Genomic DNA, 14807 nt, shown 5'->3' on the forward strand with positions numbered 1-14807 from the left:
ATGACAGCCTTGACCAGCTACGGCATAGGACCAGGGTACCTTAAATGGGTCAAACTGCTATATAGCGCACCGCTAGCCAGGGTGAAAACGGGAGTGATCATCTCTGAAAAGGGGCAACTGAGTAGCGGTATGAGGCAAGGGTGCCCATGGTCCCTGATGCTATACATCTTAGCACTGGAGCCCCTGGCAATATACCTGAGGCAGCAATATGAAGGAATAGGGATTAGCATAAAAGGGGAGTCGCATTTGGTCTCCCTATATGCAGACGACATGCTACTGTACATAAGATACTCTGAAGAGAACCGTCAATATATCCTGGAAGTGATGGAGAGGTTTGCGACGCTGTCCTGAATAGCAGTGAACTCCCAAAAATCATGTATATTCCCACTGGGGAGGTATGTAGGGGTCCCACAAGATCAATTACCAATTTTACAAATACCATGGGTGTCACAAACGTTCAGATATCTGGGAATAGACATCATACGGTAGAGGTAGAAAACCGATATAACACTGAGAAAGCAGTAAACAACATTGAGAATAGCATGAGGTTCTGGTCCAAACTTCCTCTGGTAATGATGGGCACAGGGGCGCTGCTGAAGATGGTCGTATTATCAAGACTATTGCATTTTCTCGGGAATATCCCATACCTGATACCAAAGCGATTTTTTTTTTTTTTAAATTAAACTACAGAGCATATGTAGGGAATTCGTATGGCACAGGACCAGGAATAGAATAGCCCTTTTGAAGCTGCAGAATACGCATGATAAGGGAAGGGGGGTATAAAACTCCTGAGATCTATTACATAGCTTGTCAATTACAATATGTGGCCAAATGGTTATCAGAAGACCCAACCTCAAAATCGAGGTTGTTGAGAACAGAGTGCGCCCCGTACTTCCTGAAAGAAATGATATGGCTGCCCAAACCAGAAGTGAAAGAGCACTCAAAGATGTTGCTACTGGGCTGGCAGATATGGCACAGAGATTGTCAGGCCATGGAGAACCCGGCCCCGTGTTCCCCACAAGTACCGTTGGTTGCACTGATGGTTGCACTGACGAGAGGGGATGAGCAACTACTGAAGGTGATTAGGAAGCACTGGGAACCGGTGGGAATAGCAACACTGGGGGATATATGGCAAGAAGAAGAGATTAAGGCATTCGGGAGGTTGGAGGAGGAAACTGGGTTACATGAAGGGCAATATATAACATATAACAGAATAGTACAGCGGATCAAAGATACATGGTCGGAAGTAACACTAGGAGAGCAACCTGATGCTGCCATAGAAATCATATATGATATAGCAGATGGAGGCCACAAGTTATCCAGAATATATGAGCTATTGATGTCCAAGGTGGGGAAGGAAGTGGCACTGCTGAGATCAGACTGGGAAGAAGAGGCCGGGATACCCATGAGTGATGGGATGTGGGAACGGGCCCAACGGTACCATAAGAAAGTGTCTAGGAACGCAAGGCTACAATAAATACAGCTATACATATCCCACAGGGCATATATGACACACCAGAGGATAGCCAAATTTAAAAATGCAGAGAGACAAACATGTCCCAAATGTGGTGAGGAAAATGTGGGGATGACGCATATGTTTTGGGCATGCCCCGAAATTGGGAAGTTCTGGCAAGAAATAGCCAGCCGGCTTGAAGAGAAAGGGATTAAGATAGATGTTGAATCAGTGTGGGCATGCTTGGTAGGGGGATTCCCCAGGCCACGTAAACTAAAACACGTAAGCAAATTAAAGGATCTAGCATATATACTCGCCAAGCGTAGAATAGCCATGGGATGGAAGGCATGTAACAGACCTAGCATCGAAGTCTGGTGGAATGACCTCCAGAAATGGACCGAAGCTGAAACAGCAGTATGGCAAGAAATGAGCAATAGAGGGTGGGCGGGGGGACAAAAACCCCGACAGCCTGGAGACATTTAGTGGCCACATTGAACGGGTCCACCCAGGACTGGTCGAGCGACCAGGACTCAGTTGGGGACATGGGAAGTGGAACCCCTATGGAAGACGTAGATGCGGAAGGTGAAGTGAAGTAGGCTCATATGGGGGAGGGATAGGGGTAAGCAGTTGACACTGAAGGATATGTGCAAATTCTGAAACGTCAAGACTTGTACTCCAAGGTTTGGTTGTATGTTGTTTGATTATAATAAAATCAAAAAAATTGTTTTTTTGCATAACTAGAACTGCTGCAGGATGAATGAAACCATTATTATGTGACCCTTAATTACATTTTCTTTAACTTATTTTAGATCTACCAGTCCTGGTTAGACAAATCCACTCCGTACACAGTGGGGCGATGGGTAATGACTCTGGGTCTAAGTTTTCTCTACATGATTAGAGTTTATTTACTACAGGTAAGGTGGAGATTACCCTGTTTTTTGTGATGTATATCCCATCGTTGCATTTTTCCAGAAATCCTTAATGTTCCTGCTGTTAAATATCGATTTTATATCTTGGTTTTCTTTTTATTTGTAACTGTTACTATGCATGTGAAGTTGGAAGCTTTTGCATTACATTTAATTTTTAATGTTTGGCAAGAGCAAAACTACAAAACCAACAACCAAAGCCATTCAGAGTTAGAAAAACCAAATGAGAGAAAAGAAAACAGTCAAAATGGAGCATGTTCATATCATAGGAGATGGCCGACGAGTAGAATGGAAGAGTAAGACCACTGTGAAAAAGATCATTGCCTATGAGAATGTTAAAAGCAAATGCATGTTTTAGATCTTTTTAATATCCACAGCATCCAATATCCATTTTCTCTAATAACCAAAAACACCAAAACCTCCTGGCATCAATACTCATAGCAATATCATGGTATTTGGAAAGCATTCAACTTGTAGTGTCTCATTCTTTAAGAGGGTGACAGGATCTATGAATGTTTGCCGACTTTATTTTTTCCACCGACATACACTTTAGCTGGTTAAAAAAAATATTTTTTTAACTCAATTTACCATAATTTCTTTACCTCAAAATGGGGGTGGGGTGGCTGCCACACCTCCTGTTATACTCCGCACCCTTCTATATACCTTACTCCAACTTAACCACCTGCATTTTGCGGTAAAAAAAGGAGTTGTTAAAAGATTTGGCAAAACGAAATTTGCCAAAAGTGTAGGTCGGTAAAAGTGGATAATACCCGTTGACAGCAGTATTCGAGTTCCATCTCTGCCTAGAGCCTTCCTACTCTGCGGAATCACAGGCAATGAAACAACCCCCCATGGTTTTCTCAGAGGAAATATCAGGGAAGCATGCCCCACCCAGTTTCTCGCTATTTCACATGGATAGCAGAGAATCAGTGCTCTTCTGGTGCTTCGCTTTTCAAGGGAGCTGCATTGCCATCGATGAACAGCCCTTTGCTGCCTTTGCTGGAGTCTCTAATTATTGAGTTAGCAAGTGCCATCTGAAGCCACCTGGAATGCAAAGCACAGATATCCAATAGCTTACCCATTCTAGTCTTTGAGAACAGGATCTTGAGTGCAATCCTATGTTGATGTTGTCTGGTTCCTAGCTGCTGAGAGGGATTAGCAGCAACCTCTGTGCATTTCTCCACATAGCTGTGTTTTTACTCTGGTCTCTCTCTGGCAATTCGGGCTTCTATAGTTATGGCTTCATTATCACTTGGTTCCTTTTAACTGGCTGTGTGAAGCAGAGGGAAAGGGAACCCCTAGAAATGTCTAATCCATGTTGAACCCAAAGACGCTTCAAATGAGTACTTGGAGTTCTTGCATAGGGTTTGAGGTTTTTTCTTAACTGTTTCCCCCTCAATCCAAGGGCTTTTAAAGAGGCAGGCACTTTTTTTTTATCTCAAAATGATTAGCCTCAGATACCGACACACCCCTCACAATGCCCTAGGGGCTAAACAGGCAGTTCCCTAAATGACGGTCCTTGGGGCAATTTACCAACATAGATCAGAGTGGCCACCTCCATCCTACACTTCAGGAAGGACTTGAAGACGCTACTCTTCAAATAACACATTGCCAATCGTTGATCAACCACTCAACCCTAATTCTCTCCCTTTGGAGTTCCTCCATGCTCCCCCATCCAACCCAGCCCTCTGCTTCCACCTCACCTGTACTTGTAAATTACAAGTACAGGTGAGGTGGAAGCAGAGGGCTGGGTTGGATGGGGGAGTGTACTCTGCTTCATGAGTACCTTATGCACAGAGCTCCTAGATTTACACTTCATGAATCACATACGTACATATATATTTAACATTTAATTGCATGACCCAAACAAAAACAAGAAATGGAAAAGAGGCTGTTGTAGGAATTGGAAACAGGGAAATGTATGATTAGTGACGTACCCCGAAGATGTTGGATTAAAGACAGGGGAAAAAAGGGCGAGTGGGGAGATAAAAGTAATTCTTCAGTGTATGGCAAGACATGTTCTGCTCAAATAGTTCAATAAAGCTAGAATCTCTTTTTTACGGTTGGCTTTGATAGTCGACCAAACAGCTTTTTGGGGGAATGTGGGGTGGGAGGGGTAGGTAGAGTAGGAAAGGGAAGACCAATCGAGCTTGCTCAGATTTTGTTCCACAAAGAAGGTTAATATTCCATTACTTTATACTATATCTGGTGTGTTTATTTGAGAAATGGAATATAAAAAGGATAGTGTCCAAATGTATTTAATTAGGGAAACTAAATACAAATGTTGACTGTTCCACCTCCCATGTTTTGATACATAAACCAAAGGGGGAGGAAGGGGTTCCCAGGCTATTACAAAAAAGATGCAGCTGCTATCTTCTTAAGCATTCACTCAAGTGTGGATAAGAGCGAGAGAGAGCTGTTTTGGCTCTAGCTACCTGTGGATCCGCTAAAAGAATATATATAGCCTTTGTTTATTTGTGGCAACTTCTTTCTGACCTGGCCCGAGAGGGATGATTAAAGACCTCAATAACAGGTCTTTCAGCATAGCTACAATATATGCAGCTATGTTCCTATTTAACCACCTTCAGTTACCAGAATATATATGATTTCCCACTGAGAAAACATTGTTTAAAAATAATCTACTAATAATTATTCATTACTTCCATCAGACCTACACCATGCCATTGGGGAGTACCTCATCTCAATTTTCCTTGATTTTCTTTGCTTTGCAAACTTAACAAAATCTGTCTTTCAGTAGATTGCTCTGATTTATTTTTTGAAGTAATATTTTGGTTGTGCACTCTTTCACTCCTTTTAATTGAGTAATCTAATGCTTGTGAACCAGGTTAAAATCATAACTTGATAACGTTTCCATGTTCTAATCTGATCAGCATCCACTGGTTGTCACATGGTGAATAATTGGCGTTTGTGTGTCCCATTATATACTGTTTCAACACCTGGTTTAATTGCTTGGCAAATATGTTTGATCGGGAAACAACCTCCTAAATAATTTCTGGATGTAGCTCTGTAGATAATCAGACGTGTCAATGAGTACTCTTTTACAAACCCTCCAGTTTCAGTAAGTCTCTTTCTTCTAGATAGTTTTGGGATCTTTACAATTCTGCTGAAATGCTAGTGACCTCTGGTACTAAATCCAGGTTGGTACGTTGAAGTGTCCAAATTGAACCCATAGTGAAAGATGAGGGGAGGCAGATAGGATAACCAATACTCACTTCTTCTCATCCACATACAACAATTACTAATAAGTTAAATGGACTTAAGATTTCTGTTAGGCAGCAATTGGCCTCTTTTAGCTACAGCACTTCCCCAGTGGGGTTCAGGGTGCCTTCTCCCGTACAGCAGTGATCCAAAAAAACATTCCTTCTAGGAATTCTTAATTATTCGGCCAACCTTATCTTCATTCTGTTCATTATTTGCAAATATAGACTGTGAGGCTGGATGTGCAAAAACACCTCTGCCTTTGTGTAGCCGATTTTGTCCCACCATCTAGGGTCTTTTGAAGGAAAGTCTACTATTCCAGAATGTTTGCAGTAGAGAAGACCAGGGCATGCGTACAGTATTGGATCTCTTCCACTTCTGTGTTTCCCCACCCCTTACTTTGCCTAAAAAACATCGACTGCACTATTCTGTTTCCGAGGTTACTGTGGCCCCCAGCTCAAAAGATCTCTGCGCACCACTACTCTCTGCCACCCTTGCCAACCACATGCATGACTTCAGTTCATTCACACCGTATGATGATTGCTTGCTTGTCGAACCTATGGAAATTGCTGTAATCGCACCTGCCAAGATACCCCATATGCAAGCCCGCAATCCACTGCTATTACCAACAGTGCTAAAGCTTCCACCTTAACTTTACCCAATGTTAACTGTGCATTTGTTGAACCTACAACCAGAACTTGTTAATGCTTTTACCTTAACTGAACTTAATGTTAATTGCTTGCTCACTGAGCCTGCAGAATTTGTGTCACCTGTCCCCTACCTAAAAGCTTGGAATGTGACACCATTGTCCACCAGAACTGCCACCAACGATATTGATCTTGGAATGCTGGAACAGCCTGTCTACCGCTCTACGCCTTGAGCTGGATCTCCTTAAGTGTCGGAAACTCCTTAAGAGATTCCTCTTCTTCTCTGCCTTCTCTCTCTACCCTGCTAACCTCTCTCTCTGCTCTATCCCTCTCCTTTTCCGCACAGCTTGCTGACTGGCCTCTTGGGGTACCTCAGAGTTTCACAAGTCCAAGGCACCTATGCCAGTCCTCACACACTTGCCTTCAGGCCTTGCACTTGCCTCATTGTTACTGCACTTAGTCAGTGACCCATGACAGTGGCACCTCTCAGCACTTACCTCAGCTCTAACTGACTGGGCGCACTTGGGCCTCACCCCACACCTCTGAATGTACTATGCCTTGTAAGATCGTTCTGTCTTTGTCCTGCCTTGCCTCCCCTCCCTGCATGGTCACGCACTTGCACGATCCGAATGCACTATGCCCAGTAAGATCGTTTTGTCTTTGTGATCCCTTGTCTCCCCTCCCTGCATGGTTGCACCTTGAAACACTTGTGTAGAGGCGCATTATATTCATTCATCTTAGTCTAACAGTACTCAATGGCAATAACTCACATGCAAACCTGGGATTATTGCTACAACGGTACCTAGTCCAAATAATCCTAACAGAACACACTTGCCCACCGATACGAAAAACCACGCTCATGCCCGCAGCCTTACGACAGCGAATATCAACCCATCCATACAGATGGAGCCTAGCATTAAGTGTCCCACTCCTTTCACCACTGCCCAACTAGCAAACCATACACCCCCTCCAGACCACATCTCGGGAGCCTTAATGAACGAAAGATCCCTCCCAGCCCATGCTCTGGACATATCTGACCTTGTCACCTCCAAAAACCTTGACATACTCTTTATCACCAAAACTGGTCTTCCTGCAGCCGCAGGCCCTTCCCTCTCCTTAGCAATTCCAGGGGGTTATACCATTTACAGGAAAGATCGACTACTTTCAAAAGGAGGTGGGGTCGCACTCATAGCCATCGATCACCTAACCTTCAAAGAGCTACCCAACCAAACCTTCCCATCAGGGGAATTGTTCACAATCAAACCAGCACTTCCAAACATACCAGATATTACCTTCCACATCACCTACAGGCCTCCAGACCCACCCCAATTCTTCGACCAAGACATAGCCACCATCCTGACCAACAACAGCAAACCCTCCTCTAGAATAGTCATTCTTGGCGACTTCAATCTCGGCCTGTTTGATCCGGCGGACCACAATGTGACCGATATCAGCAATACAATCACTGCGCTACGCTTCTTCCAATTCATCTGTTTCCAAACACAAGCAAAAGGCCGGACACTTGAGTGGCTTGCAGAGTTGAACGGTAATGCATACATCATGTCCAACGACCCATGTCCCTGGTCTGACCATAACATCATCACCTTCACTATCCCCAAACTCACTAGACCTAACACCCCTGCACGTTTAGCCCCAGCCACTCGCACCAGAAACATTTGCAAGGTCACACCAGAGAACACGACCCCTCTGTTAGGGCCTATAACTAACTACCCTCACACTACTTGTGACCCAAGTACCATGGTAGAACTCTACATTGACTCCCTGCTATTCGCCCTGGATAAAATTGCACCACTGAGCCTACGCAAACCCAAACCAGCAGCCCACCTCAATACCTGGTACACCCCTAATCTCAAGATCTTGCGACTAGCCAAGCGAACTGCGGAAGCATCCTGGAAAACCTCACCCACAGCAGCCCACAAAGACCAATTCATCACCGCCTCATAGAACTACAAACAGGCGATCATCAAAGCTAAGAGCCTAACCTACAATGAGCGCGTAGCAAATGCCAAGACAGACACAAAATAGCTATTCTCCATCTTGCGAGAACTCTACTCTCCCTCCAAACCCCCGGAAAGCTGCACCAAGGACACTGCCTGTTGTTAAGCATTCAAAAAGCCCTCCTTGACAAAGTCACCCTGCTACAAACTAGGATTGCCAACAAAAAAGCTAAGCTGCTCATACCAGACTCCCTGAGCGCTACCAACTCGACACCCCTCACCGAAAATCTATTCACATTCCAACCAGTCCCCATCCCTGAAGTCACCAAAATCATTGCAGGCCTGAAACCATCAAAGTGCCAAGGAGATATTTGCCCGGCCCCTGTCATAAAAAATTGTGCAACAGAACTCGCCCCTTTCATCACCTCACTCACCAATAACTCCTTTTCACAATGAATCGTCCCTAATAACTTAAGATGCATGGGTCCTTCCCCTTCTAAAAAAAGCCACACTAGACCCCAACATTCCAACTAACTACCACCCTATCACAACCATTCCATTCCTCCTAAAAATACTAGAGCATCCTACCTACAAATAAAAAAGCACCTCAAGACTCACAACCGATTGAGCCTCTGCCAATCCGGTTTCCGCCCTAAACGCGACATGGAAACCGCATTACTAGACAAATGGATGAGATCATAGACGAAGGCAACTTAGCCATCCTACTACTCCTCGATCTCTTTGCAGCCTTTGACCTAGTAAATCATAGAATCTTATGCCAACAACTCTCCTCAATTACCCAATTCTCCACCAAATCCATTGCCTGGATCGAATCATTCCTGTTCAACCGCATGATGAGTCTTCTCTGACATAGCCACACCCCCCAACCCCCAGTCTTTTGTGGAGTGCCATAAGGCTTATGTGTATCGCCGACACTCTACAACATATTTGCAAAGCTCCTCTTCGACTATTTGGATGAACTCGGCATCATTTACACAAACTATGCGGACTATATGCAGATCCTTCTTTCTATCACAGGTGACTACAATACCGACACTGCAGCCCTCAACAAACTATACCAATTCATACAGAATTGGATGGCGCAACATGAACTCTGCCTCAGCGATAAGACAGAGCTCCTGCTGGTAGGAAGCCAGCTGCGTCTCAACAAACTGGACACCAAATACCAATCCTTCTCGATCGACAAACACTTTCTCCATCCTAAAAGAAGTCAACACACTGGGTGTCTACCTGGACTAATCACTATCACTCACCAGACAAGTCAAGGCAACAGCTTCAGCGGCAGCCTACACAGCCAAACTCATTACTGCCTGCAGACCCTTCATCTCAGCGGACAACTGCACCACGCTAGCTAGAGCCCTCATACTTTCACGCCTAGACTATTGCAACGCCTTATTCACAGGCTCTTCCACAAGCAACATAAAACATTGCAAGTCATTCACAACAACGCATTGCGTGCAGCTCTGAACATCCCCAAGAAAGAACAAATCTCGGCAGCCAGACGTAATGCCCACCGGCTCCCAGCCCGAGACCGTGTCAGGTTCAAAACCCTATCCATCATGCATAAATGCCTCCTTAACACAGCACCAAAATACCTTGTCTCTAAAATCTCCACCTCCCACTCCACCAGACCTACTAGAGCATCTACCTCGCACCTCCTCAAAACTCCCAAATTCAAAAGGGTCAAAGCAGGGGGCAGAAGCTTCCCGGTCTAAGCCGCACAACAATGGAACATCCTACCGCTCAGGTCAGAACCCTCACACACTTCCTTTCTACAAAAAAGCTCAAAACCAGGCTATTCAAACAAAGCCCCTGAGAACACGCAGAAATATTAATACCTGCTTACTACTGATCCGATTGACTCTACCACTATTTAAACAAAGCTGCGAAGTCTCTGAAACTACTATGAAATGTTTCATCCTGTTCTACCTACTATATGCATGTATGCCTGATGTATGACTTCCTGTAATCTTACTGCCACCAGCACCCCTGGGTTAGGCATGCTTATACAAATGCTAAATAAATAAATACAATAAAATAAAAAATTAAGTCTACTTTCACTTCACCAGACATTTACTTTGTCATGCCTTTACTTTGTCTGCATCTTCACGTTGTGAAGGTGGCAATGCTGTGGTCAGGGTTAGCTAAAGGTTAGGGTTGGAGTCAAGGGGTGTCAGGGTGCGGGAGTGGAATATGTGGTAACAAAGAAGGGAGAAGGGGTGTCTCCCCCTGTAATGATTAAGTGAATGCTAAGGGAAGTGTACAACAGGAGAAGTAAAGATTCTGAGTGGGCACCCTAGTGGATATGCAATAGTTGAACCTTGCCAAACCAAACTCTTTCTTGGTAGCCTAAGCTGAGCAGTAAGACTTGGACATGGAGATCATGGGTTTGGTGTCTAGGTACAGTTAACACATTGAGATTATCAAGTATTAAAGGTCCACATAAATGTATAACCATTTCTGAGGCTTGTGGAATCTGCTTAGATCACATGCTGTGCATAGGCCGACATCTAGTGGAAGCTGCAGAGTATTACAGTTGTTGTTTTTGAAACTCGAAAAGGGACGTCGAATAGGGCGTGCCAGGAATACTATCGCTAGTGTGACGTCCTCTGTACCCATGATCCCTCACGCGTGTAGGTCCCTCAGATTGTTTTTTTCTGCCATACTAGTCGGACGCATGGGTGCGGAGTTCCTTTCGGCATACAGCTTTATACATATTTCAATTACCATTAGATCTCTTTCTATCCTTTATTCACCGGACGCCGAAGAACGATGCCGGTGACGATCGCAGAGACTTCCATTGAGGACTGCTGCAATGGACCCCCAGACCTTGGAAGGCCACCTCGGGCCTCAGCCCAGCCAGTAGGGAGAGTAGGGGGAGGTCATACATATGTAATATTCCCCCTTTTTCCTACATATATTCGCCCCGCTGCCATACCTTGACCTTACGGAGAGTACTCTGTTTAAATTCTGCCCCAAATGTAACAAGAAGTTCCCCTGGGTGGATAAACATACTGTTTGCAATTTGTGTCTCCCTCGAGACCACTTTGAGGCATATTGTATAGCCTGTAAGCTTTTCAAGCCTAAAACACTTAAGGACCGCTCCACGAAATACTGGGCCCAAGACCCCCGACCCCATAGGACTGGCCGGCGGCCATGTTGTGGGGACCACACCTTGCGGCAAAAGCGCAACATGAACATCCACCACCAAGCACATTAGCCCCAGACGAGACTCGACACGCATGTCGAGCGATCAGCAGTGGTCGACACCAAGAGAACGGTCCACTGAATCCTTGTCCTCTGGGCGTTCCCGATCCGAGTCGCTGCACGACCAGGCCCAGCCGTCCTCAGACTGAGAAGGGTGTCATCTATCAAACCATCACAGAGACGAGGTCGTCTGACGACGACACAGTGTCTCGACACACTACCGAGACTAGACACTCCGCGTCTCTCCATACACCCGAAATTCGACGCTCCTCGTCGGATTATGCCTCCGAAAGTCATCGCGATGCGTCGCACCACGCGTAAGGCCCCAAGAAGCCTAGTAAAACCAAATCAGGCTATGGGGGAGGAGGTAAACACCTTAAACAATCATCCAAGGGTACCCACACTCCTAGAGAGAAGCATGGGGGAAGACAAGGCTGCTAAAAAATCCAAACAACCTCTCTCAGCCCCCAAGTCCAAGGTTATACCTCCCACAGATGACAACATGGGCCTTACCCCTCATCCGGTTATTATACCTAGCTCCACAGAATGGAGCTCATACGATATAGTTCGGGTTATGAGAAGGATGACATTTATGGCAGATTTTTATGAACAAAAATCCAGACTATTTTGAGAGTTACAAGAACACCCCTCCCACCTCAGCTCCTTCCGGTTCCAGGCCCACTCCTGTGCCTCCTCAACCCCCTCCTAAGGGGGCTCTCTCTGATACTCACTTTCAGGACTTGGCCATGGACTCCTTTGTAGTGGAGCCTTATGACCCTCAATTCAAGGAGGAACAGGCTGCAGACTCTTACTAAGACGGGGACGTTGAAAACCAGGATCCTGAAGATGAGGCTGAAGCCTACTCTTTAGACTCCCGTATTCCTAAGGACATCCCCCCCCCCTCTCCTTAATGAGGTCTTGGATAAGGCTGCTGAACACTTCCAGATATATACACAGGAAGTTCAAGAGGACAGGGATTTCGCAGAGCAAATCCAGGGAGACAAGAGGGCAGTGACTCAATCCATCCCCTTACTAAAATCAGTCCAATGCATAATTCTGCTGCCTTTGCAGATACCTAACCTCACACGTGCAGTAAATCCACTTGTTGAAAAGTTATTTCGAGTTTCTCCCTCTGACCCCTTATATATCAGGGGACAACTTAAGCCAGATTCCCTGGTCGTTACCACCACTAGAAAGAGGGCAGGAACCCCACTTGCTTCCTCAGAGGCTCCTCCGGATAAGGAAAGCAAAAAAATATACGGCCTAGGGAGGAAAGTCGCTTCATCTGCGGCTTATCCGGCTAGGATAGCCAGTAGTGCCACCCTTTTAGCAAGTTATAATTGCCATAAGTGGGAGGAAGTATCTGCATTGCTTTCCTCCGCACCAGAACCTTTGAAATCCCAGTTAGCGCAAGTAGCGGCTGAGGGGAGGGCAGTGTCAGGATGTCTCCTAAAGATAAACTTCGACGCAGCTGACAACGCCGGGAGAATAATCGCGGAAGGCACGATTATTAAGAGGCATGTGTGGTTAAGACAATCGGGGTTCAAGCCAGAAACTCGGGTGACTCTGATAGACATGCCGGTCGAGCCTAACATGTTATTCGGCAAAGCCATCGAAGATGCACTCAAGACGGCCAAGGGTGAGTATGACACCTTAAAATCACTTGGTTAACTCACCAACAAACCCTCTGTACAGAGGGGAAAAGGCTTTCGAGGCCAAAATTCCCAAGAGGGCCAAACTATAACCAGAACCATGGCTCATCGTGGGGGAATTACCAGTCACAATCTTCCCTGGGCTACCCAAGGGGTCAGCGCAGAGGTCGTGGGCGGGGAAGCGGCAGCCCCGCTAGAGGTGGTACGCCACCGGCCAAGCAGTGACGTTCAGCTGCATGTTCCCTCCCATGCATCTCCTGTAGGGGGGCGCATTACCAAACTTTACCCACGCATGGGAGGGAATCACCTCGGACAGATGGGTGCTGTCCACAGTGTCCGGAGGCTACAGCATCGAGTTACTAGAGCGCCCCAACGACCATGCTCCACAAGAAAAAGTACACTTGCAGAAACATCAGAAGATCCTCCTCGAGGAGATCGCAACTCTGCTATGAAAGGACGCCATAGAGGTCGTCCCGGCAAATCAGGTAAACGGGTATTTTATTCAACTTACTTCTTTGTGCCAAAGAAAGATCTCGCAATGCTCCCAGTATTAGACTTGCGCCCTGCAAACAAGTATGTCAAGCCACAAAAGTTCTGCATGACTACGCTACAAGAGGTAATCCCCCTACTAAAAAAGGGGGATTACATGGCAAAACTGGATATGAAAGATGCCTATTTTCATATTTCAATGTTCCCAGCGCACAGAAGATTCTTGCGTTTCAAGATAGTGAACCAGCACTACCAATTCAAGGTGCTACCCTTCGGTATAGCCTCTGCTCCAAGGGTATTCACCAAGGTACTGGCGGTGGTGGCAGCGCACCTGCGCAGGGAGGCAATCCCAGTGTACCCTTGCCTGGACGACTGGCTCATTAAAGCGGAGTCCCTCCTGATTTGCAGACAAAACATCCAAAGCACCATCAACCTCCTCTTTGAATTGGGCTTCTCCATCAATGAGAAAAAGTCCAGCCTCGTACCAGATACCTCTAAACAGTTCTTAGGAGCTGTCCTAAATACTCAGGAGGGGTTGGCCTTTCCATCAGAGGAAAGAATTCGAAATGTGTTGCTGCAAATTCCTCATTATCAAGCCGGTCGCCAAATAAGGGTGCGCAAAGCTATGCGTTTGCTAGGCATGATGCCGTCTTGCATTTACTTGGTTCCCCACGCGCGCCTGCGCATGCGACCCATGCAGGAGTGGTTGGCGAAACAATGGTCTCAGGCAAGTGGTCAGTGGGACGATCTAGTGGTTGTTTCGCCAACACAAGTACAGAATCTTCGCTGGTGGACGAGAGAGAATCTAACGAAGGGGAAACCCTTCTACGACCCAGAGGTTCAGTTCGTCATCACCACAGACGCCTCCCTAACAGGGTAGGGAGCTCACTACCTTCACCACACAGCTCAAGGACTGTGGTCTTGCAAGGTTGCTCTGAACCACATCAATCTGCTGGAACTTCTAACAGTATTCAGAGCGCTTCGGGCATTCGAACCCCCCTTATCGAACCAGTCAGTGCAAGTCCTTACAGACAGCACAACTGCCATGTTTTACGTAAACAAACAGGGGGGTACTCGTTCTCTAAATCTGTCCAAGCTTACCCAACAAATTTGGAAATGGGCACTCAAACTGAAGATTTACCTGTCAACCCATCACGTTCCAGGGGAACTCAACCGCTAGCAGACTCTCTGAGCAGAGATTCCCCTTCCAGAGGAACACAAATGGCAACTACATG

At 46.0% G+C, this 14807-nt stretch overlaps 1 protein-coding gene across 2 annotated transcripts in view; it reads left to right on the forward strand.

The window, feature by feature from the left end:
* Positions 1-14807, forward strand: part of RER1 (retention in endoplasmic reticulum sorting receptor 1) — a 268578-nt gene that overhangs the window by 158706 nt on the left and 95065 nt on the right. For both annotated transcript variants that reach the window (XM_069610189.1, XM_069610188.1), the window contains exon 3: positions 2263-2367. In XM_069610189.1, the coding sequence (XP_069466290.1) occupies positions 2263-2367 (105 nt within the window). The remainder of the gene's footprint in view (positions 1-2262; positions 2368-14807) is intronic.

Source organism: Ambystoma mexicanum, chromosome 8, assembly GCF_040938575.1.
Source record: "Ambystoma mexicanum isolate Mex_15411 chromosome 8, UKY_AmexF1_1, whole genome shotgun sequence".
In the NCBI taxonomy this organism is placed as follows: domain Eukaryota; kingdom Metazoa; phylum Chordata; class Amphibia; order Caudata; family Ambystomatidae; genus Ambystoma; species Ambystoma mexicanum.